This window comes from Malaya genurostris, chromosome 3, assembly GCF_030247185.1.
Source record: "Malaya genurostris strain Urasoe2022 chromosome 3, Malgen_1.1, whole genome shotgun sequence".
Taxonomy (NCBI): Eukaryota; Metazoa; Arthropoda; class Insecta; order Diptera; family Culicidae; genus Malaya; species Malaya genurostris.
The window spans coordinates 61518803-61545335 of NC_080572.1; the positions used below are offsets into that span (position 1 = coordinate 61518803).

Sequence of the window (26533 nt, forward strand, 5' to 3'; positions counted from 1 at the left end):
AACCGCTAAGCCTCTTTGCGTTTCGCCTTCGGCTTGTCAGTGCTTAAAGCAGTTCAAGTAGAACTGCGACCTCCGCCTAGCAGTCCCACTTGAACCGCTAAGCCTCTTTGCGTTTCGCCTTCGGCTCGTCAGTGCTTAAAGCAGTTCAAGTAGAACTGCCATCTCCGCCTAGCAGTCCAACTTGAACCGCTAAGCAGGTTCAAGCGGTTCAAGTTGGACTGCTAGGCGGAGATGGCAGTTCTACTTGACCTGCTTTAAGCACTGATGAGCCGAAGGCGAAACGCAAAGAAAATTGAAACAAAATATGTGCTTTTTTGCACAAAACAAAAAACCCCTAAATGTTCAAACTCTTCGGCGACCAGTAGCCAGTCGTCATTCGTTTACGCCCGAGACGTCAGATAGGATATGGCACCTGGTGTTATATCCTTAAAGGGTCACATAAGTAGTGTGGACTTTGCGTCTGCTTAGCGGTTAAAGTTGGACTGCTAGGCGGAGATGGCAGTTCTACTTGAACTGCTTTAAGCACTGACGAGCCGAAGGCGAAACGCAAAGGAAGTTGAAACAAAATATGTGCTTTTTTGCACAAAACAAAAAAAACCCTAATTGCTCAAACTATTGACGAGCTCTTGGCAAACATTCAACATGCGACATGCTGAAATCGACGTTATAACACCCGAGATGCCCGAAAAGGTAATAGCAAACGTAGGAAAAGGAGTTATTTTGTAATTGCTAATAAAGATGGCCACTTAATTGATATTGTTTTCAAAAACTAGTCCAAAAATTGTATGGAACCAAACTGAATAAAAATACATCACTAATAGAAATCGGTTGTTTTTTCTCAAAGTTATTCAATGTTTACATACCGACATAAAAGCTGGAGCACCCTGTAGTCAGTGGAGTATCGAGGAAATTTTGCGCCCGGGGCAAAATCAGAGTTTTGCCGCTCATATCGTTGGATTAGTGAGCAAAAAACAAAGCAAAGATCTTCGGAGAGCAAAAAAAGGTGAACCAAAATCCGGAAATCCGCAAAGATTTTCGACGAGCAAAAAAAAGGTCCCAAAGATGACTTTGCCGTCCCCTTCAAATGTTGCACCCGGGGCGAATGCCCCCTTCGCTTCCCCTCCCTCTAGGTACGCTACTGTCTTTAGTTGATTTCCATTATGGAGCACTGCGGTATCAGTCACCGCGTTTTTATTTATAACTCGTTTTTGAAGAACCAGTCGTACGTTACAGCAGTTACGAGCAGCAATCGCAGAAGTGTTCCCTAGATTCTTCAATTGAAGAATTAAATTGTTTTATTTAGGGTGCATTTGCAAACATAATAGATAAAAAAGGGCCTGCGTGTTTCGTTCGTAGAGGTGGTATTGTGTTTTCTAGAGTCTTATCCCGATAAAAGGAGTGCCTATCTTTTATTTGAACTCACCCAGAACAGTGAGATCGTTTCATTTTAGATTTCGCGATCACTATTTCCGGTGTTTCCGGAACCGGAAGCTGAAGACTGGTATAGCTAGAATGGATACATTTAGAGTCAACTGACAGAGTCTTTCGATTGAAACTGATTGAGGTTGCAGTTGCAGAGCTTAAAATGTTCAACACTCTTAATTCGGTGCCGGAAGTCAGATCCAGGTGAAATTCTGGTTTTGTGTAGAACTATAAGACCATTCATTTGAACATAAATTTGTAAAAATCGGTCACGCCATCTCTGGGGAAAGTGAATTAGTTATTTAAAATTGGAATTTTACACTAATTACCCTGCATTTCCGGAACCGGAAGTCGGATAAAGATGGAATTTAGAATTTTTATGAGGGATCTTAATACTTTTCATTTGAATCTAAGTATGTGAAAATCGGTTCAGCCATCTCCAAGAAAAGTTAATGCACCAAAACGTTACATACATTCAGACACTTGGCCTACTCGACGAGTTGAATGGAATGGTATATGAAACTCGGTGCTCTGGGTCTCATTTCAAAAGTCCGTTTTCACAGTGATTGCATAACCTTTCTATATGAGAAAGGCTAAAAGGTAAAGTAAATATTACTCTACTTCTGGTTTTAGTATCATGAAGAAAGTTTTCAACTTGTTTAGAGAAATTTTTATAAAAATTTTCGAGGTACAAACATGTGGGTATTATGATTTTGAGAGATATGAAGGCTAGTGCATTCTGATTGGAAATGCAAAAGTAGTAAAATCGCTCTTCATAATGACTCCTAATAGAAAAGAAAACAAAACAGAAATTGACACCAAAAATTTCAAACTGATTCAGAACGGTTCTGTTAGTCTTGTATGACCTGCAGCGACATCAGATCTACGGGAATTTCCGTAGACTTACGGAAATTCGGAGATTTTCTACAGATCCGTAGATAAAATCTACGAAAATTGAAATATTTCTACGGATGTCTACGGAAAGTGGTATTTTATATGTAAAATTACGGAAACAGTTTGCCTGGTGACCAGATAAAGCTTGTTTTCTGGTTTAGACCGCCGAAATTTCCGAGGAAACAACTATCTGGCAACTATCTGGCATCGCTGATGAGCAGTTCTTTTAACGAATTGAGAAATAGTTGCTATGGGTAATTTATTATCAATCCAAAGAACGCTTTGTAATAATATTATACATGTCAAAATGTCAATGCCTCGGTTAGTGAAATTGGAAGCAGTGATGTCCAAGCTCAGTACACGAGCTGCTCTATACCCATGAAGCTCATGCACAAACCGCTTAACATCACATACAATTCTCCTTTGAATGTTTAGACGTTGCGTTGGTTGCAATATTGAATGCTCTGAACGTTGATTTTCTCTAAAATTGAGGAAAGAATACTCTATGCCAATTAATTGATATATTTAAGCGGTATAGCCCTTACATGAGGCAATATTATAGTCAATATTCAGTATTGTATATCCTTCGTCAATACGTCATTCCCATTTGAATGCACACGATTATTCATCATCAATAGCATTGTCAAAATGTCGAGTATTGACAATAGTATCACCTTATGTGAAAGCCACTAATTATTTGAATTGACAATAATATTGATTTGTACAGTCCACCTACTGACAAGAGACAAGACAAGAGCGGACACTGTGTGCCTAAAAATGATATTATATTATTGAATAAAAAAAAGATCGGACACTCAAGTCAGCAAATGAGCCAGCACATGAGTCAGCTCACGAGCTAGAACCCAGTCCAGAAGAAGGGCCAGCACACCAGTTGAATTGCGAGCTGGTTCTACGAAGCACACGACTTTCGATCTAGTAGCAACACGGTACACGAGCGTGTGCTTCAGACTTCGTGTGCGTGTTTTCTGCTAGCTCGCGTGTTTCGTATTTCAGCGTGTTTCGTATTTCAGCTCTATCGATACGGTTCTCTTTTCTTGCTAGCACACGCTCAATGAGTATGGTTTGAAAAAGCACAGCACACGGGCTGTATGAGAATTGGCTCGTGTGGTGAACTTGTGCTAGGCCATCACTGATTGGAAGGTTTGTCATCTTCAGGCAAGCTGAATGAGCTTTATAGATATGGAAATAAAAAGATAAGGGATTTTTACTTGACAATAGTTGAAACACATATTTGTTTTAAGGCTTTATCTTACTGACAAAATGGAAATTATAGGAAATCAATTAAGGGGATCATAAGGATATACGAACACGACACCATAAGTTCCAAATCTTTGCTCACATCACTACAAAGTAATAATAATTCTTAAATATCAACGGCACAACATCATCTGATATAAAGTTGCGATCGGGGCGTTTCGACCCGTACGGATTCAGGGCGGGTGACTGGATAATCTGCAACGGTCGGATCACTTCTTTCTGCAGACGAATCAAGTCCAATGGGCAGTCAAGTTCCGTATAGGACGTAACGACGATCGGACAGTTGGCAGCTGCGACTGCATCTAAGGTATCTGGCCAAGTGTCGAAGCCTTGATAGGCGCTGATTGAATGCAGGATTGGATTGAAGAAGCAAATTAGGTCCGGTTTGGTATAGCAGCCGTGATCCTGTTGGTACTCGTGATAGAATCGTTTGCACTGGAAGTCGAATTTTACCACACGGCACTTGAGGCGACAACTTCGGCACATCCTGGATTTGAGACGAGAAGAGGTAGTGTAAATGCGTGTATTGGAATATTTTCAGTTGAAAAGGTTGTTACATGCTATCGTTTTTACCTCCTACATGTTACAAAAGATGAATGAATTGGTTTGAAAATATATTCATTTATTTGAAATAAATCATTATTTGAAGCTCATCAAGCTAAGTAGACACCGCAATAGCAGATGATCAGCTCACTTCACGATAAAGTAATAGTAGTTCTTGAAAATCAGCGGTGCAATCTCTGCTGATATGAAGTTACGGTCGGGTCTTCGGGAAGAGAAGGGGTTCGGTGCTGGTTCCTGAATTATTTCCAGACGTCGGCTGGATTCCTTCTGTAGGCGAGCTAAATCCAGTGGACATTCGTAGTCAGTATAAGCTGTCACCAAAATCGGACAGTTGGCGCTGGTAGCAGCAAGTATAGTTTTGGGCCATGTGTTCAGACAACCAAAACCGGTTGCCCGGTGCAATCCAGGATTGAAGAAGCAGATTAAATTCGGTTGAGTGTAGCACGAGTCTTGCCGGTAGTCATGATACAATCGGCGGCACTGGAAGTCAAACTTGACAGCTCGGCACTCGAGACGACAAGTGCGGCACATTCTGGAACACGAGCAAACAGTTTAGAAAAAGTCGACGTCGAAGGATTGTTTGACGTTATTTGTGGATGTTATTAGTTACCTTGTTTGGAAGAAGGGTTGAAAGGATCTCGCTTCGCATTTTCATGTAAGCGAAAAGCTAACCTTTTGAAGTTTTGTTAAAAGATGTCCAAGCAGATTTTGCCTATTTGTAAATGGAAAGATCAGTTTTTTCACTTCTTAAGAATTTTAGTACGTTTCCAACTCATAATTGATAGCACTGTTTTACCAATAGTTTTTTTAAATTTTTTTCTGATTTGTGTTCCTCTGCTTGAACCGTACAAAAGCAGCTAGTAGGGAGTTTTTCACGATTACACAAAACCATTTATTTTGGAACTAATTTCACTAGTAGGTTGGATGTCAATTATTGAAAACAATTATATGAGCACTGTATGAAGTACCCAGATTACGTTTGCAATTGCACAACATTGATTTAGTAAACAGGATGATATACATTAATTGAACCAGCAACTCAAGTAGCACGGAACATTTCAAGATGTTTTTACTTTGCTAGAGTTTTTCATAGGTGGATTTCAAAAGGAATGAAAAAATAAGTGAGATGTAAATGATGAAGAAGATATAACGAATATTTTTTTGTTTCGAAATTGTTTTACAGTATTCAATTACTAACTGTAAATCAATGCTCAGGTTGCTACAAAACTATTTGAAGACCTGTGTAATGTTGAACTGTTTTCTATGTCGCAAACAAAGGGCTGTCACCAGAGATGCCAGATATTTTCAGAGAAAATCTGTATTACCCTGTATAAAAAATCTGTATTTATCTGTATTCACTAATAAAATGAAATTTCTACAATGAAATGATGTTGAACGCTATCTCAACAGATTATGGTTAAAGAATGAGATTTTCAATGAGCATTTATTTTTCGTATCTTCGTAGTTCACAAAAATATGTAAAGACGAAATTTAATATTAATGTTTTTTCAACCACAATCAAATTTCAATTCCATATACTTTTCTAGATTTACAAGTTTACTTAAAATGCAACTTCAAGTCTGGTCATACAACTCTCAGGCCGCAGACAGAATAAACACGAAAAGCTGAGCTTTCTCGTGCTCACTCTGTCTAAATATTTTTTTTTGTGTTGTTCATCAAATATCTGCACAACAAATTTTTACATCATATTGTGATTTATCCATTGATTAATAAACTTTCATCTCGTCACTGCAATCAAATACTAAAAGATAGCTCAGACGAAAACAGTTTAATTTTTCTTATAACTTCTTGTGAAATCTGTATAAATCTGTATTAAATGTAGGGAATCTGTGTAAAATCTGTATTCTGTATTAGATCTGTATGAGGTTGTAAAAATCTGTATAATACAGATAAATCTGTATAAATGGCATCTCTGGCTGTCACCTACTCGACTGTTCGTCTAAATATTACAAAACGTTCCACTTCGTTGCGGAACATTTGACCGTCTTAAACAACAGGCACAAATGTGTTTCCTTCATGTTTTACTAGCGAACAAAACGTGTCGTAAGCCCAATGCACTCAATTACTGGAAATATACGCTACGCTTTAAGCGATGATTCGTTCAATTCATGCGGTTGAAATTTTGCGCACCTTGTTTTAGCACAGAATTTCACCTTAATGCTCGTTCATACCAAACATTATAGAAAACTTCAATTTTGAGTTATTTGTGATTATCTAAAAATACTGAAAATTGTATCATAAATTTCTTAGCATATTTCCTATGGTATAGAGATTAAATTATGTCGCTGGCTTAAACACAACAAAATATATTACTATTAAGATCTGCCCATTCTTGTTCAGAGTGAAATTTTGAAAGGCGCTCCATAGTAAATTAAGACGTATTAACGTCGGCATCTGATCAGCAATCAACTCGCTATGAATTTTATGCACTGTTCAAATCCACTTGTGAGGAATTTTCGCAGCCTTCACAAGTATGACCGGAACCCGGAAGCTGTCCAAATAGCGTAGGCAGAATTGTGTCATTCTCTTGTTGGACATGTTTTGAAAACTCGTAGTTCCTCATTATACCTGTGGAACCTAAGTACGGAGAAATTCTAAGGGCACACTCCCGAACAGTGTTCTAGTTCTAGATGCATAATTTATGTCCGCCTTAAAATTTAAATCTGGAAATTATAGCGAAGAATACTTTATAAATCGAAGATGCCGTTTTGGTCAATTGGTTTCTCACCGAAATAGTGTAACACTATCACAGCTCCATTAGCTCGTCTCATATACTAAAATTATTAGTTAGAGTGAGAGCTGTTGTCTCTATTCGATAGTTTAGGGACTTCAAGAGTAAAATGAAATTAGGAGCATTGGCTTCGAGTTTTCGCGTCGTTAGAACAGCACCCACATTATCAGTTCGGAATGAATTTCGAATCAAATCCGAATGGGCTAAAAATTTTCATTCAGAATTCTTGTGGAATTCGGTATGAAATCTGAATCAATGCAGAATTCAGTGCAACAACCGACACCGAATGAATTTTGCCTCCAACCGGTTGGTTCTGATATCTATCGGAATGGAGTGAGAAGATGCGGACTGAATTGTCGATTCGTTTTCTTCTTATTCTTTCCCGATTTGGCACGTTTTCGTGCTGATTTTCAGTTTATTTCTAAATATGAACTAAACTGAATATAGAAATTTAAACCTTCACGTGTTTTGGAACTAGTAAATAATTAGTTCTTCTTATAATTCTAGCATAAACTGTTGAATTTCGCTGGAAATTAACAAAAAGACCTACCTTAGTCAGTGGAATGGACTCCTGAACATACGCTAATGCCCAGTGAATTGAAGACAACCATTTCGATAGTCCCACGACAAAAAGATACCTTATGATCAAAAAAAGAACCGGAATTTTCATTTTAAAATTCCCGCGCTTATCCAATCGGTAAACTATTATTCTCTCAACGTTGGCAACACTTTTATACACATTTTGTCAAATTTTGACGCATATCGTACGATTAGTTTTTGTTTGGCGTCTATACAAAGAAATTGAAAAATTTTCGTGTGGCGATTTTTATAATGGATGAAAATTTAGAACAACGGCTCGCCTTCGAAGCGCCATTCGGTCGATTGTTGTGCGGTTTCGACGTCATATTCATAGATCCACACCTCATCACCAGTTATGATGCATTCGATGAATGTGGGGTCACTATCTGCGTTGGAAATCATCTCTTGGGCCACATCAACACGACGCTGTTTTTGAATGAAATTCAGCTTTTTTGGCACCAGCCGAGAAGCGACGCGTTTCAAACCCAAAACATCAGTTAAAATGTGTTCGGCTGATCCATAAGAGATGCCCAACAACACAGCAATCTCTCTAATCGGTACAGAACGATTTTGCAACACGATTTGCTTCGCCGATTCAATGTTTTCTTCAGTAACAGATGTTGTTGGGCGGCCAGGGATCTCATCATGATCCAAGCTTGTACGACCACCGTTTTTTACCACTCGTATGCGTGTGTTTTTCCTAGACACGATTCACCAAAGGCCTTTTATAACATTTTCAACGTTTCGGAATACTTAAATCCATTTGCAACACAAAATTTGTTGCACGCACGTTGTTCTAAATTTTCATCCATTATAAAAATCGCCACACGAACATTTTTCAACTTCTTTGTATAGAAGCCAAACAAAAACTAATCGTACGATATGCGTCAAAATTTCACAGAATGTGTATAAAAGTGTTGCCAACGTTGAGAGAATAAAGGTTTACCGATTGGACAAGCGCGGGAATTTTAAAATGAAAATTCCGGTTCTTTTTTTTTTTTTCTTCTTTTTGTTTACTTTTTCTTTCACGATTCATCCGATTTACCAAATTGGTGTTCGCTAAATTTATAAAGGAAACTTACTCGAAAGAGAAAGTAAACAAAGAGAGACTCTCATTTGCAGTTAAGCCCTTTTGTCATGAGCTATCGAATTGGATGTTTGGTTTATATTGAGGTTAGAACCGGAAAAGATTTGTTACCAATTGTCGCCGGTTATCTAATCATATTTCCAAAAATTGGATGTAAGTTTGTTCATCGTCGGTGTGAATACTTGTACTAATGAGCGTTTAAGAACATGAACACGATGAACTGATTGACAGGAAATTTCTAGTTGGCTAGAATCAGTGGTACACAATTTAGGAACGGATATGGCTACGAGTCACTCACCTAATTCGGCTGATTATATCGATGGGTAGATTTTCGACATTCAGTTCGGGGCCAATGAACACCACCCTTAGCTCGGTGATTTCCGGCACAATGTGAAGGAAGAATGCTTCCCACTTGTCCAGGGTGTCACCTTCAAACTGCAGTTCTGCACCGACTAAATGTATGATGAAGGTTTCTGATGGTTTCAGACCTGTCCGTAGGAATCCATGGATTGCGGTCAACGGTGCGGTGGCGATCTGTGTTAGCGTTGCGTAAACGCATTCATCTCGTAGTGCTGTTGAAGCATAAACATCAAACAGGAAATTTTCTAGCGGGAAGGATAAAGCAATTTACCGTTTGAATTTTTATAGAGGAACTTGAGAACCTCATCGATGTTTGGAGGAATGACAAATGGTTTATTGGTCACTCGAACTGGTAATACAGGCTCTATACGGCCAAGAAGTTTCTGTCGAAGAATTAGCTTTTGGAAAAGGAAAAATGGTTTGCACCATTGTTTATGGGTCGCCAACAGATGGTCAGGATGGTCGATGCAAAAGGAAATTTGACGACATTCTTTGCACTCGGTCAACAGATCTTGTCTCCACTCACGACAACTCGGAGAGCAGCACGTTCGTGGGAAAAGGAGAATTTCTCGTTCGAATGGTTGAAGAGAACGTTTCAACATTCGTTCCGATTGGTTCAGCGTATGAACGCGAAGATTCCGATATTCATCGTCTGTTAACTTGTGTGCCATATTGTAAATGTGACCACCTATGAAAAGTGCATTTTAACGATGTGTCAGTAAAATAGCATTTATGCACAGATACCTCGTCGCGTTGCATGTTCAACGATAACACTACAAAGATCCTTGTGAGTAGCTAAATCGGAGCGCCGATGCTCTTCACTACAGTACGAGACCATACCGCATTTTTCACATTGGACAATGTTTCTGAGTGGGTTCTTACATATCTGAAAATTTTCATATTTAAAAATTTAGTCTGCTCATAACCGTCAACCTGTTACCTGACAGTTAGTGGCGAGAAAAACCTGTCTTGGGGTGAATTTGTATTCAATAGATTCTTCTTCTTCCTCAAATTCTTCTTCAAACTCATCCTCTTCAGTTGTTTCAGTACCGACCGGAAGCGTTTTGGGCATTAGTTTGGCAGCAGCGGCGGTCGCATTGAGAGCCGCCAATTGTTTTTCGACGTTGAACTTTACGTTTACCTCCTGCAAGGTAGGCATCAAAATACGGATAGCATCTTTTGTTAGGAGGGTTTGATGGGGTGAAGTTGGATCGGCACTCGGCATCAGCACTGATGCAGGAAGTGACACGGATGCAGATGGTGATGGCGATTGTGAGGATGAAGGCTGCCTAGCGTCTGCACCTGGGGAACCAGAACCGAGGATACTGCTTGCTTCGTTGTCGTTGGCAGGTGGGTTTTGTGTACTTTGCAGTATCGATAGAATGCGTTCGAGATTCAGATTTGATTTCATTTTCTTAGGTTTTGGTTCTTGAATGTTTGTTGCGTTTTGTTGTGGTTGGTTGGTAGTGGTGTCCACTGTAGTAGTCGATGGTGTCGATGAGGTTGATGGAGTAGGATTGTCTGTAGGATCAGGATGTTTATTTCTTTTGGGATAAGATAATAGGATATCAGCAAGGGTGGAAATAATTTCCATATTTTTCTTAAATGCTTCCGATCTACTTTGTTCCATGGCTGGGGACCTAGAATCAGACTGAATTGATGTCACATTTACATTCTGTATCGGTTCGTTCGTTACCGTCGATGATTTCGCTCCAGTTGCGTTGGGTTGCTTGATGGGAGTCTTCATTTTTGCTGCACTTTTATTGTGGACGTCGGGTTTGGGGGGAACGTCAGGTTTTTTGGGAAGGGGTTTTTGCTTGCTTGGGCTGGCTGCCGCTTTTCTCGCTCCAGATCCGTTCAACTCTTCCGTTAACCGATTGGCAGCGGCAGAGCTAGCAGCCGGAGTAGGAAGATCGGTGGCAGAAGTTGATGGAACAGAACTGATGGGTTCAGGGGTGGAACTAGGAGCTGGGGTTGAACTTGGTACCTGTGTGGCCGCAGCTTCTGTGACGGAAGGTGTTGCAGGTGTTGCAGGTGCAGTTGACAATTTGGTTGTTGGCAGCTGTTCCTTGTCTACCGAAGGAGATTTCTTTTTGAGAAACTCGGGCTTGGGCGGAAGTTCAGGTTTTTTAGTAGGTTTAGGAGTTGTTGGAGGCGTTCCAGGTTTTGGTGAGGCTCGGGTAGGAACTATTTTCGGCGGAGAGGGAGCTTTTTTGTTAGGAATCGGGGCTGAAATTTTGGGCAGTGTCTTTTCTGGTGATTTGGAAGGTGTCAGTGGTTTAGCGCTGATCGTTGGACCCGGTTGTGGCTTCAATTTTACCGGAGCTGCGTTAGTTTTGGGTGGTGATGCAGTCTTCTTCTGGTCGATTGGAGTTGGTTTTATAGGGGCAGTCTTTTCGGACGAAACAGATTTGATTTCTTCTGGTTTCGTTACAGCAACCGGACAGGCAGCGGCAACAGCGGCAATTGCGGCGGTTTCGAGCGATTTTGTTACAACTGGTTCGGACTTAACAGATGAGACAAAATCGCTGCTTTGCACGTTTTTTGGACCGGTAAGTTTTTCATCTTCAGACAGACTATTCTTCGGAGTTCGTCTGTTCTTTTTATTATTTCCTTTATGGTCCGATTTTGTTTGCTTTTTTTCGTTTTGTTTCATGTCCTGTTTTTTTGCATCAGTGTTTCCATTGGCAATATCCGGAGTGGAGGTTTTTATAGCTGCGGTTTTCTCGGTGGTAGATTTATCCACGACAGTTTTTTCTGTTAGGTTTGTTCCCCCAGTGGATTGTTCAACGGCTGCTTTCTCCGCTGCAGCCTTTTCTGCAGTAGCCTTCTCTGCAGCAGCTTTCTCTGCGGCAGCTTTCTCAGCGGCGGCTTTCTCTGCAGCAGCCTTCTCAACGGTAGTCTTATCTGCGGCAGCTTTCTCTGCGGCAGCTTTCTCTGCGGCAGCTTTCTCTGCAGCAGCTTTCTCTGCAGCAGCTTTCTCTGCAGCAGCTTTCTCTGCGGCAGCTTTCTCTGCGGCAGCTTTCTCTGCGGCAGCTTTCTCTGCGGCAGCTTTCTCTGCGGCAGCTTTCTCTGCGGCAGCTTTCTCTGCGGCAGCTTTCTCTGCGGCAGCTTTCTCTGCGGCAGCTTTCTCTGCGGCAGCTTTCTCTGCGGCAGCTTTCTCTGCGGCAGCTTTCTCTGCAGCAGCTTTCTCTGCAGCAGCTTTCTCTGCAGCAGCTTTCTCTGCGGTAGCTTTATCTGCAGCAGCTTTATCTGCAGCAGCTTTCTCTGCAGCAGCTTTCTCTGCGGCAGCTTTCTCTGCAGCAGCTTTCTCTGCGGTAGCTTTCTCTGCGGCAGCTTTCTCCGCGGCAGCTTTCTCTATAGCAGCTTTCTCTGCGGCAGCTTTCTCTGCAGCAGCTTTTTCTGCGGCAGCTTTCTCTGCAGCAGCTTTTTCTGCGACAGCTTTCTCTGCAGCAGCTTTCTCTGCAGCAGCTTTCTCTGCAGCAGCTTTCTCTGCGGCAGCTTTCTCTGCGGCGGCTTTCTCTGCGGCGGCTTTCACTGCGGCAGCTTTCTCCGCGGCAGCTTTCTCTGCGGCCTTTTCAGCAGCAGCCTTCTCAGCAGCAGCCTTTTCCGCGGCTAACTTTTCCTTCGCAGCCTTATCTGCTGCGGCCTTTTCCGCAGCGGCCTTCTCAGCGGCAGCCTTTTCTTTTGCAGCATTCTCAGCGGCGGCTTTTATAGCGGCAGCCTTCTCTTTCGCGGCCTTCTCTGAGGCTGCCTTTTCTCTCGCGGCCTTCTCAGCGGCAGCCTTTTCAGCCGCGGCCTTTTCTGTTGAGGCCTTCTCAGCAGCAGCCTTTTCAGCCGCGGCCTTTTCTGCGGCGACCTTCTCAGCAGCGGCCTTCTCAGCAGTGGCCTTTTCCGCGGCTAACTTTTCCTTCGCAGCCTTATCTTCTGCGGCCTTTTTTGCAGCGGCCTTTTCAGCGGCAGCTTTTCCAGCTGCAGCCTTCTCTTTCGCCGTCTTCTCTGCGGCTGCCTTTTCTCTCGCGGCCTTCTCAGCCGCAGATTTTTCTGTGGCACCTTTTTCAGCAAGAGCTTTTTCGATGACTTTTTCAGCGGTTGATACTGTACCAGTTACAGCCTTCTCAACCACTGCTTTATTTGATGCACCATTCTCGTCCTTGGATGTTTTTGGTTCGGTTGCCGTTTTCGCCGAGCCGTTCTTTACTTGCGACTCGGTAGTTTTTTTCTTAGTTTCCGAATCATTTCTTTCTCGTTGCTGTTGTTGTGGCTGCTTTTTCTGCTTGTTAGATTCAGATTCCTTTCGTACTCGTTGTTGTTGTTGTGGTTGTTGCGGTTCTTGTTTTGTAGGGAGATCTATTTTTAACTGTTCTAGTTCGTTGATTTTTTGCTCGACCGCTTCGATGCGTGCTTTTTGTTCATTGAGCTTAGCTGCTTCCGCTTCCTTACGATTTTTTTCTTCAATTAGTTTTTTAGCTTCATCCTCTTTCTGGGCTTTTTCTGCGAGAAGTTTTTGTATCTCTTGCTGTTTTCTTGCCTTCTGCTCTTGCAATTTTTTCGCTTCTCCTAGAATCTCCTTCTTTTCTTCTGCAATTTTTTTTACTTCTGCCTCTTTTTGCACTAACTTTTGTGACTCGGAATCCTTGCGGTTGCGTTTGTTGTTCTTGTTCGATTGTTCAGCTTTCAAACTGTCTGCTTTTCTTTGTTCTTCCTGAGCCTGCTGCTGAACCTGCTGAAGCACCTTTTCGGCTATTTCGATTTTCTTTTTCAGATGCCCTACATTGTCCGGTTGTTTTTGAGCATCGGAAGTGGTGCTAGCGATAGCACCTTCTGCGGCGGCAATTTGAGCAGTAGCAGCCGCCTCCGCGAGAGCCAAAGCACGCAGTCTCTTCGCGCGCTTCTTTTTGTGTTCCTTCTTCGGTTTCTGATCATCTGACGTCGGCTGGTTTTGCTGTTGTGGTAGCGGTTGATCCGCAACCGCACCGTCCACGTTTGTCTTCTTCCTACGATTTCGGCGGTTTCGTTTTCGTTTCAATGTTTGTCCACCTTCATGCTCGCTACCTGTACCATCGGCTGCGGTAGAGTCCCCTGTAGCGGCGGCCCCATTTGATACCGGAGCAACAACCTGCTTGGAAGAATTTTCTTTGGGTTTCATTTCTTTTTCCAACTTATTGTGAGTTTGCTGCTTCTGTTTGGAAGGTAGAGGTTTCTGGGTCTCTGTAGGACTTGACGTCTTCACGGTCTTTGTCTCTTCGAATGACTTTTCAGTTATTTTAATAGTTTCCTTAGTGGGATTTACGGCTGCATCATCCGGATTGGCATCTGCAATCGGTACCGCAGGTGCATCAGTAACATTAGCAGTGGCTTCCGTTTTTTCCGGTCCATTTTTAGCTTTCCCTTTTTTGGCCATTTAGTTTGGATTTTGCGGTGCTGCGAAAGATACAATAAGCAAAAACAATATTTTATCATTAGATGATATTGACGAACTGTGTTTGAGTTATACTAAATGAGTGCGGTATCTGGTTTTGCGAATGAAGGAAAGTCGTTACCTATGCCAGCTAACATCTGCTTATTGTAAACAAGCTAAAAATAAGGGTAAAATTTCTGTTCTGTCTGACAGCAAGTTAATGTGAGCAAAACGTTGCAAATCCTAAAACCAACGGAATGTCTTTCATCGCCGTCAACGTTAATCGCTCTGAGTAGTGAAATTCGAAATGAGTGGGGCACGAGTTATTCACATATATCACTGGTACAAAAATGATTCAATAGCTAAAACATTTGTGAAAAACTAAACTACGGATTAGAAGCTTTGATAGTCAAGTTGAAGAGCATATCAAAGTAAGCTATGGAAACTGAAGGGAAATGCCAACATTTCCAATGATCTTGGTTTAGTCCAAGGGCATCAGTTGCGTACCATTCAGGATGTATATAAAAAACTGACGGAAAATGTTTCCGGATTTTTCACACATTTGCTTCGTACTTGAAGTCATATGGAAGAGATGTTTACTCCCGATAGCATGAAATGATGCTGGCTCGAACTTACAGTCGGCGGCGGTCGATGTTGAGAGACGGTAGTAAAAAAATCAAAAACTAACGTCGAAAAATAAACCGCGGAGAAGAAGAAGTTGAGAAAATTTTCGTCGCGAACCAGAAATAGACTGAGGGCATTGCCTTGCAAGCTGCTGATTTGATGGATTTCGGCTGGTCAGAAGAACACAGCTGGCGAAATGCAGAAGAAGCTTCCGTTGTTGGTAATGAATGTATAACTCATACAACGTGCGCCTAGTTAATAGGTAATGTTCGTTCGACCGACAACACCCACTTGAGTCGACTTCATTTTCCGTAGCAGACCTTGCGTGTCACTATGTGATACACAGTAGGTTAAAAGTAGGATTGTTGTTGTTGTTGGCAAATTATTTTTTTATGTTACTGGCGTAGAAACATTCTTGCTTTAATATTTCACATTACAAATTAGTTATTTTCAGTTGCTGCAGTTAGATGTTTATTGTTTAAAATATGTTTGAAGAAACGAATCAGGCGTGAGGATGATTGTATTGGTAAATCCAAATATTATCTCGATTATGAAAGAGATGAGCTACACATTTAAAACTTGGTTTTGAATTCGGTTTTAAAAATCGCTGGAAAATCAAGGCAATGCATTATTCAACCGAAATTTCGGTAACCATTGCGTTTCCCGAAATATTCGTTTGATTATTTCTGAATTTTCAGCAATTCGTTATGTTATATCGATATACGGTATTTCAAGTTGCCGTGTTTAAAAGAAATTGATTATTTTACCGAAATCAGTAAATCGAAGATATCAATTTATCGAAACCACGGTGCACAGCTCTCAGGCATCCGAAATTCGGTAAATCATCAAGGTTGCCATTTTACCTACTACTGTGGGCAAAAAGTAGTAAGACTTTTGAATTATATTTCGCGCGGAACCCCTATTCGTCGAAATATTTTTTTTCTAGGTTGGTATGACTGTCAGTGACAGCTGTGCCAAGTGTCACGCCAACATATTCGATGAGTGAAATTATTCAACAAAAAAATACCATTAAATAAGCGGAATCAAATTCCTGGTTTCAGAAACGTTCAGGCCTTCGGTGATAATTGTATGTCGCGAGCAAGTGTTTTTGATTGGTATAGGTTGTTCAACCTGGAACCAGTATTCATCTTCTAAATTCAGTTTAAGAATTCATTTCCTTTATTCAGGCTTTGGATTTCAAGCTTAGAATTCAGTTCTAGAACTTCTGGATTCTAAAAATGAGTTCAATTTAATAATTACGGACTAAAGTCGTGAACTGACATTTTGATCTGGATTCCGAATAAGAATTTTGCGAATTTAGTTCCTGAATTCAGCCTCAGCTCCTGAACCCTGGTTAAGGATTTTGATTCTGATAAATAAATGATGGTAAGAAGTACAGTTAGAAACATCAGATAAATTCCGCATATCGTTTGTGTTTAGAGCCTTCAAACTATTTCCAAAGGAAAATGCGAAATTTTCCTTTACTGAATGTGAATTGATAAAAAAAATGCTGATACATTGTTTGCTCTATTGTTTTACTCTAATTTGTTCCGTGTTTTTTTAATTTTTCGTTATAATATGTCGTCAATAAGTCATTCTTTAGTACAGATGCGTTAAAATTCTGGAAGGTAAGTAGTGAAGGTTTCTAAATTCTTCCAATATACGAATAGGAACGATTATCGATATTTGGAAGTGAGAAAGAAGCATGACAGTTTTATACATATTCACGCCCTCCAGTTATGTCTGTGACATTTCCCACCGTTTTTTGAGTAGGGACTTATGATAGCTCACCGAATACTTAAACTAATGGATTATACTGAACTAAACGAACCGATTTATTTTTCTTCAGATTTTCGCGAATTACTATTGATTTTCTGTTTGTTAGACGGATGTAACATTTTTATAAAATTTACAATACTTGAATAGATTGCTAAGTTCTAAGGTTCAATCACACAATCAATCAACTTATTGAAATTATGAAAGAAGCATATCAGTAGTATTCGTATTCACGTCACCCTGTTACGACGAAGATCTCGGAAATAATTCTACCGCACGAAGAAAAAAAATCACGGGAAAATTATCTGTCAGTTTGAAAACACCGAGAATTTCGTTTTTCAGATATCAACTCTTCATAAAATTTTCAAATCATCTCGACTTAACCGAGAAAAGCGATGTTGAAAAATAATCGCATATCCTATTTAAAAATGAGTAGTTGAAAAAACTTAATCTCTTCACTAAATTTTCCAATTTTTATGCACGCAACTTATCATATTGGCTAATTCACAATTTTTAGCCACAAAATTAACTTTTAGGCAAAAACGACACTTACGTCGTTTTGTAATTTGATCGTGTACATTGGACAGTGTGATAGGTCGTTTTTATGGTTGACTTGACACATAAAGACTGTCCCAGAAAGTATGGACGCAACCAAAAACCGCTGCCATTTCGCAATGGTTCAGAATCTGTCAATTTTTATGGCTGCGTCCTGTTGTTTACAATCTTCTCTAACCATTTGTGCAGTTGTTTATTCGTTTTCATTAGTTTGTTTCGAAATGCGAAAAAAGGAGTAAGTGAAAAAGTCGTGCGAAATGTAATCAGGAAGTTCGGTGAGGATAACACCTTTGAGGTTAAACCGAAAACGGGTCGAAAAAAAGGTCCTGCTAACCCTCAGTTGGATAAACGTAAACTGAAGGCGTTCGAGCAAAAGAAGGAGTAAGTGAAAAAGCCGTGCGAAATGTAATCATGTGGCCGGGATGTGGCCAAAAAAGTGGGCACTTCGAAATCAAATGTTTTTCGTGCTAAAGAACGTTTGAATCTTCGAACCTATAAGAAGCAGAAACAACAAAAACGTAGTCCGAAATAAGAAGCATCGATCAGGCTGAGGGTTCGAAAGCTGTACAATACGATTCTTGCTGGAAATTTGAACTGCATAATCATGGACGACGAAACCTACGTGAAACTCGATAACAAATCCTTGCCGGGACCACAATATTATACGGTGCGAGAAGGGCAAGTGTTAAACCAGTCCGAGACATCGATTGAAGTCGAAAAATTTGATAAGAAAGCTATGGTCTGACAAGCAATTTGTAGCTGCGGTAAGATTTCGAAACCCTTCATCACCACTTTCGTCCCAAAAGACATGAATCCACCGAATGGCCCACAACGTCGACCAATTGAGGAATTTTGGGCATTAACGAAGGCACATCTTAGGAAACATGTATCGGCAGCCGAAACCATTCAACAGTTCGAAAAAGATTGGAAAAAAGTGTCAAAACTTGTCGCCAAGAAGTCTGTACCGAATTTAATGAGGAACGTTCGCAAGAAGGTGAGCCAGCTAGTCTACAATGGCTAAGTAGCAAATGTTGAGAATAATATTCTGTTGTAGTTTAATATTATCAGTATATCGAATAAAATTTGAATATCTAATACTTGTGAATTATTTACAGCGAAATCAAAGTGCGTCCATACTTTCTGAGACAGTCTTTAAGTCGTTTTCCTTCTGTTTTTTAAGTCGTTTTGAAAAAATCGCAGTGCACATTTGTCGTTTTGTTACTCGCACTTGTTTGAAAGCCAGTTTTGTTCGGAAACATTAGCAATAGCTAGTTTTGCATAAAAAGTGGCAAAACTTGATAGTCGATTCGTTTTTAAGTGTGTTTTGAGAGCTTTCGCTTTCGTTTGATGAACAATTCATAACGGTTTCTACGATTGGAAACAAATCAGTTTCTTTCCAAATTAATCAGTGTTTTAATGTGGAACACATTATTGTTTTCTATATAGGGGTGCAAACTAGAAACTCAAGAAAAATACATGTAGAAATGTGGTCAGGTTTTGAACAATTACAGCTCAGTCAATTTTGTATCAATTATTAATATCATGTAACCATTTGATTGGAAATATTTCTTCGTATTGATTTGAATGTTCATAGCCATGTATTTTTAATAGTATATCATTGAATTGTTGATTAATAGCTAGCACTGTCCTATTTTGCATGCAAAAAATCTCCGGCATACCGGATTTCCCTGCAATAGTCGACGGTTTTGAAGGAGTAAGCGATATATCAAAGGGAAAGCAGCGCTCTGATTGGTCAATCGATGCAAAAGCGAAGCTGTTGGAAGCAGTGATGTCAACCCTACGGATTTATCCGTAGATCTACGGATTTCTGTCTTTTCTACGGATCTACGGATTAATCATATGAAATCTACGGACTTAGCATTATTTTACCAGTATTATCTCTGGTATAAAAGGAAAATAATTAAATATTGTTACATCGTCTGCACACGGAACGACCGAAATTAGCTCTGCGCCTAATTCGTATTACTGTTTTTGAATTAGTTGATTTTAACAACAAAATTTCCAAAATAACTATAAAATTAGTTAAAATTGAGAATTTACTTTGCTGGAAAAACTCTTATTTTTAGAGAATGTGTTTAGTTGGTGAATATCCTGGACTCAAACCAGCAATATTTCAATCCAACACGAAATTCTCATTGACAACTAATTTTGTTATTAAAATCAGAAAATTTGTTTCTATTTCTCTATCACCATCATTACTGAAGGACAGCACAAAAAAACCAAAACTGAAATGGGTATTATTAACAAGTTTATTAGCCAAAAACTCATGAGAAGTGTCAAAGCAAAACAATCCATTAAAAAGCTAAAAAGGACAGTCTTATTGAAACTGCTTGAACATTGTTTTGATGTTTTTCGCATGTGTTCGATATATCTTTATTTAAATTTCTAAACCGATATGTAAAAATGTCGTAAACTGTTAGTGGAAATCGTATTTATTCAGAATTTGTGCGCTTTTGAAGCGATTGTGCGTAATAATGTTTTTACGCGGATCAGTGAAGTGAATTTCGAATGTTTCACTCTAATTGTGATGAAGTTTTTTTTGTATCTTCAAACCTTCCGAGCTGCGCCGTCCAGTGTACTATTTGTATTCGGTTTTTGTTTTCCGAGTGCTCAAAGTTTTCAGTGAGAATGAAGAAAACAGTGATTTAGAGAAAAAAAAAATTCAAAACGATGTTTACGTTTCGTTTATGTCTTTTTCTCCAACACAACATCGTATTTATACCTGCCAATATAGAAAAGACAACCACGTCTGAATTTTTTTCGGCAGTAGTGTGCCATCTAGTGGCTAGTAGTCATTAAGGTGTTACCGTTTCGGTGACAGGGCGCCATATAGCTGCAGATTGCAGAAGCCAATTCAACCATTCATATTGGTTGAAAACAACATTATATTTCTTTAATTCAACTAAAAAATTAGTTGACTGGATATGAAGTGTGCCTTAGCTAAGAAATGACAGTACGTTTAATTTGTGAATTCAACTAAAAAAAATAGTCATTTCAACAAATATTTTATTATTATTAAGGGAATGAGAATAAAAAATCTAAATCAGCAAAAGTAAGATTTTTTTAGTTGTCTCAAAAAATAACTAACTAAAATCAGCAAATCAACTAAATTTTTCGCGAAAATGCTGATTTCGGTCGTTCCGTGCATATTTTTTTTTGCTTGTCCAATTAAAATTGTAATCATGCATCTATTAGTCATGGATCTGTCATTACTGGAAGCCTGCCTTTGTGGATTAGAGCTTAAAGCTGTTGACTTTATGTAAATGTACTAGTATAAGTACACTTGAAACCAAATCTACGGATTTGACTTCAACGAAAAGTGGCATCACTGGTTGGAAGCACGCGAAGCTATAAATATAAGCAAAATTATAGCTAACGTTTCAGTCCTACACGTAGCTTGCTAGAGGTAGGTTGTTGCTAAACAGCAAGACAAAAAGTACCATAAAACGATTTGAAGCTTTAATTGCTATGCCCTGATCTTGTGTCATGAAAGATTGGATGAAATCCCATGTTATGTCGTTTCGTTTGAGAAATTGACAACTACCCCAGGGTAAATTTTGAGTGCATAAGATTATTTTCTTATTTATATAAGATGAACTCGATTGATAATGAGAAAAAAGTTTATCGCTTCAACCGAAATCGCAGAATGGTAGTAATGGATGGTAGATAAACGCTATAAAAATAACTACTTGCATACAAAACTTGAACACAAGCTTGGCGAAAAGAAGCTTAAATATCGATATCTGTATCGCAAGCATGTACAAACATATAATTACATACATTTGGGCTATTGATGTAATTTCGTCGTCTAAAAAACAAATACAAATCATGACAAATATAGTCTATATTTTGGGTTCGCGTGTTCGGTGTTCGTTCATAATAAAGACTAAGCAGACTCTCGTGCATTTGCGGGTTCAAAAGTGTTGTTCCACATCAATAGCTCGAACAGCCCCATGAGGCTGATCCTTGTAGTTTTTAAACAGAAACCAGTGCAATAATGATTTCTCGAATAAGAGAATGTTTAGCGATCGAATACCATTCATTTTAGATATTTTATTTTTTATTCCCGCACGGAACGACCGAAATTAGCTCTGCGCCTAATTCGTATTACTGTTTTTGAATTAGTTGATTTTAACAACAAAATTTCCAAAATAACTATAAAATTAGTTAAAATTGAGAATTTACTTTGCTGGAAAAACTCTTATTTTTAGAGAATGTGTTTAGTTGGTGAATATCCTGGACTCAAACCAGCAATATTTCAATCCAACACGAAATTCTCATTGACAACTAATTTTGTTATTAAAATCAGAAAATTTGTTTCTATTTCTCTATCACCATCATTACTGAAGGACAGCACAAAAAAACCAAAACTGAAATGGGTATTATTAACAAGTTTATTAGCCAAAAACTCATGAGAAGTGTCAAAGCAAAACAATCCATTAAAAAGCTAAAAAGGACAGTCTTATTGAAACTGCTTGAACATTGTTTTGATGTTTTTCGCATGTGTTCGATATATCTTTATTTAAATTTCTAAACCGATATGTAAAAATGTCGTAAACTGTTAGTGGAAATCGTATTTATTCAGAATTTGTGCGCTTTTGAAGCGATTGTGCGTAATAATGTTTTTACGCGGAACAGTGAAGTGAATTTCGAATGTTTCACTCTAATTGTGATGAAGTTTTTTTTGTATCTTCAAACCTTCCGAGCTGCGCCGTCCAGTGTACTATTTGTATTCGGTTTTTGTTTTCCGAGTGCTCAAAGTTTTCAGTGAGAATGAAGAAAACAGTGATTTAGAGAAAAAAAAAATTCAAAACGATGTTTACGTTTCGTTTATGTCTTTTTCTCCAACACAACATCGTATTTATACCTGCCAATATAGAAAAGACAACCACGTCTGAATTTTTTTCGGCAGTAGTGTGCCATCTAGTGGCTAGTAGTCATTAAGGTGTTACCGTTTCGGTGACAGGGCGCCATATAGCTGCAGATTGCAGAAGCCAATTCAACCATTCATATTGGTTGAAAACAACATTATATTTCTTTAATTCAACTAAAAAATTAGTTGACTGGATATGAAGTGTGCCTTAGCTAAGAAATGACAGTACGTTTAATTTGTGAATTCAACTAAAAAAAATAGTCATTTCAACAAATATTTTATTATTATTAAGGGAATGAGAATAAAAAATCTAAATCAGCAAAAGTAAGATTTTTTTAGTTGTCTCAAAAAATAACTAACTAAAATCAGCAAATCAACTAAATTTTTCGCGAAAATGCTGATTTCGGTCGTTCCGTGCGGGCATTTGAAAAATGGTATTGAACCAAGTATAATGCTTATCTCCAAATAAACGTTAGTTTTCGCACAATGAACTAAGATCAACATTACCACATCAGAGTAAAAAATTTTTCTTCCACTTCGACTATGATTTTTTAAATGACTTTGCCCTTTTTATAGGAAATCGTTAAAAAGGTGAATTAATTAAAAATTTTCCTAGATGCAAGAGCTATCAATCTTGCTAAAAGTATCATCTCTAAACAAGCAGCGCCTCTAGATTTCAAGCCAATTGGAAAACGCTAGGACAAGACCTGACAATTTGGGGGGGCTGCTTTTGTTTCAAAATGGACCAGTTTCTGATTGACTGATTTTGATGTTGCTACCCGCACATTGTGTAAAGAGAAAACTTTTGCAGGGTACGTGAGCAATGATGCCAAGTATAAAGAAAATCAGAAAACAAGTTTATTAAAATGTATAATTTTAGCTCACCAATGAAAATGAAAATTTTCAGAGAATGTTTAACTTTTATTCAATCGCATTTGTAATAAATGTTAATAGTTGCAGCACTGTGTAATTAAAATCAGCATCAAGCCGTTTTTCTTTTTAGTGGATTAAAGTGTAACCAAAAAGATTTGTTAAATTAGTGTAAACCCGAAAGTGTATTTAGTTTTACGAGAAGAATGAACTATTGTGCTCCACACTGTGGTCGCACCAAGCATTTCTATGCAAACTTGACTTTTTCCGGTTTCCAAAAGATCCGGTAATACGTAAACAATGGAATCGATTTTCAGTTCAGCATGAGATATTTCGTGTTTTGTCATCAAAGCTCAATTTTCAGCGTAAAATTATTAAAAAAAATGTTAATATGGCTACACTGTAGCCGATACGTTGGTATTTATTCCACAGGGCGAAAATGACGAGAAGTATGATTCGAAAGGAAGAATAAAAAGCCAGTTGTCAGATCTTGTCTTATGTAACGTTTACACTATTGCTGGTCGCCAGCATGCTGGTGCTAGTGTACTGCTCTCTTAGAAAAAAAAAAACGTTCAACGGTGGTCCTTCGTTGGTCTAATACTTTGGATCATTGGACCATAGTTGAACGTGTTTTCCTAAGTTATTGTCACTCTGGTTATATGCACTCTAGGTGGTATAATGAATTTAAACGTCTCGTGCTGCCGCCGAAGATACCCGAAGGTGAGATAATTATACCGAAAACAGTGGAAAAACGTTTCACAAATCATTTTTGAAAACCGTAAATCAAAGTTGCATGAGATAACTGACATCTTAAAGATATCATAAGGCAGTGTGTTCACTATTTTGCGAGAACATTTGTCAGTTCGCTGTGTGAGTGCCGCGTTTACTCACTGTGAGGAGTCAAGTCTCTCATTACTTTTTGGCCGTATTCATCATATTCACCGGATATGGCTCCTCGCGACTACTACCTGTTTGCAGGTTTAGAAAAAAATCTTCAAGGAAGGAGATTCTACTTCAACGAGATTAAGTCATCGCTAAACTAAATGAGTTCTACGAGGCAAAAGATAACAAAACTTCAAATAAAAAGACTGATTTGACTTAAGCAATTTAGACAGTTTAGCCTGTAAAGAATTTATTCTTACTTGAAAGTTCACCACAGGAATACACAGCGCGCAGCTTTTCATCCATGCTCAATCATTTAAGTTTTGTAGTTATTTCCAAAGATTTGCGCCACGATTTCAGTTTTTGTTAATATAAGAATAACAATGATATTGATGTTAAATGGCATTTTTTCGCAACATTTCATGGTAAGGGACAATGCGTTGCTTTAGGAGGAACCATAAAACGCGTGGCTACCAGGGCAAGTCTGGTTAAGGAACGTGAACATCCGATTGAAAATGCATAGTAACAATTCGATTGGGCTCAAAAGTGAAAGAAAAAAACAAAAAAAAAAAAAACACAAATTACAATTACATCAGAATATGAAAATACCAAGCAACGAAGTCCTAACGAACAATATTTAAGAGCAATTACCATTCAAGGAACACAAAAATTCCATTATTTCTTTTCAGTTTCTGTAGATAAAATAAAAATTAGACGATTTTCAAATTGTGGTGCAAGTATAAACATTGTAGATATATTTAAACTATGAAAAATTTTCAATAAATGCGACTCTCAAACATTGTATAAGAACTTAAAATAATTTTTTCCGGGTGAATTTATTTTAATAAACTCAAATAACCATCGCAACTACTCAAAACTAAACTCATTACTAAAATAAAAATTTCCCGAGTTTTTTTTTTCCAAACCGCTGTATCTTGAAAACGGTAGCATTTATCAAAATTTAAAATAATATCTTTTTTATTTGAAATTTAGCGTACTTCAATAAAACTTTCATGATTTTCAAAAGTTTATATTGTTTTGAAAATACAGAACTTTTTCGAATATTATTTCCCTGTTCAAAAAAATAGACAGTATTTTATTTTGTACTTCAGTTACATATATATCACAAAATCAAAGATACGTACGAAATATTTGAATTTTAAATGTAATTTTTAAGCCCGACTTCCGACTTCGGTCGGGAATTAGAGGGTGAAGGGTGATCATTCAGAGCGACTTTACATAGGATTTTTTTTAATTTGGCCTTTTCTTACTTTTATTAAAGATTCAAAGAAAATTTTTTAAAAGAATACCACAATAATATTTATGAGAATAACAGGAATATATGAGAAAGGCATCATCACATCATTAGGTAGATCAAAACAGCGTTTTTTTTATTTATAACGATGTCCAACTCTTCTTCAGTAGGCTGATCGTTTCCGGTTTTGAGAAAATAAAACTGTTTTTCTATTCAGCTGCTTTCATGGCCACCCAACCTACGTCCAAGGTAACTAATGTATCCTTGATTCTTTCCAAAGTGTATTACAGTTGCAATAAACCGATTCCACTTGATACGATGAATTTTCCTCATTCAAATGTGTTTCCATATAAATAACTGATCGACCGCGAATGACTTAAATCACCAACAAAGCTCTAATTATTTCATCCGATGACCATCTTGTTTCTAGTTACTAAACAATTCTTCTCTAAAAATGAAAACGATATGGCAATATTTTTAGAAAATGTCCATCAGATTCAAACTGGCACTAACACATTTCCAATGTATGCTGTTGTTGTTGCCTGTGAATAATCTCGGTACGGCCTTTCGGCCGCTCGCACCGTGTTCTGTCGTCACTAATTATAAACACACAATTTCTTACCGTCGCGTGGTGACAAAAGAACAACAATAACAACGAAGTAGTCAAACCGAAAACGAAAATCTTTCTGCTATTGAGATAGTAGCCGCCGCCAACAAACCGACGGCAGCCGTTCCCTGCGAATACGCCAACAAAAATGCTATTATTATCTTTTTCACATTTTTCTCTTAAATTTTCGTTCTTTTTTGCCGAGATCAGAACAAACTGCGCATTGAACGTGGATATTTATGATGAATCAAAATCACTTAAACCATTCAATTTGATACAGTTGTCGGCGCCTTAGGCTTAGTGACCGATATATGATAATTGGGCATCGGAATTCGATTGGATGGAAAAATAAAAATAATGTGAATCGGAATATCGGTTCCTGAGCTCCAAACTATTTGACCGCGTGGTTTTTGTACATCTGGATGGAAATTTTGTTACATAATAGCACAAGGTACCAACAATACGAGAACTTTTAAACATTAATTCACAGCAATTCCATTTTACACTTGAACAAGGCGCGACATATTTGGTAATAGCTAGCAACCGTTACACAAAGCGATAAAAAATTGTCTATTTTTGCTACCTACTTAGCTTTTTCGTTCGGTTCTAGACGAGCGATCTAAGATCTAGTATCCGTTTCAGCAGTTGAAATTAGACTGTGGCGGCTGGCTTGGCCATCTCCTTGGCGGCATGAAAATGCGGTGAAAACTCGTGTAGGCCAATGAAAAACGCG

The 26533-nt window shown here is 38.6% G+C and overlaps 1 protein-coding gene across 5 annotated transcripts; it reads right to left on the reverse strand.

Moving 5' to 3' along the window:
• Positions 1 to 3523: 3523 nt before the first annotated feature.
• On the reverse strand, positions 3524 to 26533 carry LOC131434246 (titin homolog). Of its 5 annotated transcripts, none has more exons than XM_058600901.1 (8): positions 26388 to 26442; positions 24199 to 24477; positions 10633 to 14360; positions 9877 to 10587; positions 9681 to 9822; positions 9208 to 9624; positions 8875 to 9148; positions 3524 to 4081 (listed from the first exon to the last, which is right to left on the reverse strand). In XM_058600901.1, the coding sequence occupies exons 3-8, from the start codon at positions 14338 to 14340 to the stop codon at positions 3673 to 3675; spliced, it is 5661 nt and encodes a 1886-aa protein (XP_058456884.1). In that variant the 5' UTR covers positions 14341 to 14360; positions 24199 to 24477; positions 26388 to 26442; the 3' UTR covers positions 3524 to 3672. The 5 variants fall into 5 exon arrangements, with proteins under 5 accessions (XP_058456884.1, XP_058456887.1, XP_058456883.1 ...); XM_058600903.1 differs by lacking the exons at positions 3524 to 4081; positions 24199 to 24477 and adding exons at positions 4555 to 4690; positions 4769 to 4870 and having other exon boundaries at positions 26388 to 26533; XM_058600904.1 differs by lacking the exon at positions 24199 to 24477 and having other exon boundaries at positions 9877 to 10080; positions 10924 to 14360; positions 26388 to 26533.

Bases quoted from the DNA above. Each gene is read 5' to 3' on its own strand.
- LOC131434246 (XM_058600900.1), bottom strand. From the start codon at position 14,340: ATGGCCAAAAAAGGGAAAGCTAAAAATGGACCGGAAAAAACGGAAGCC. The intron at 9,625-9,680 runs GTATCTGTGCAT...CACTTTTCATAG, and splicing joins TGAACATGCAACGCGACGAG to GTGGTCACATTTACAATATG. The intron at 9,149-9,207 runs GTAAATTGCTTT...ATGCTTCAACAG, and splicing joins CCTCTATAAAAATTCAAACG to CACTACGAGATGAATGCGTT.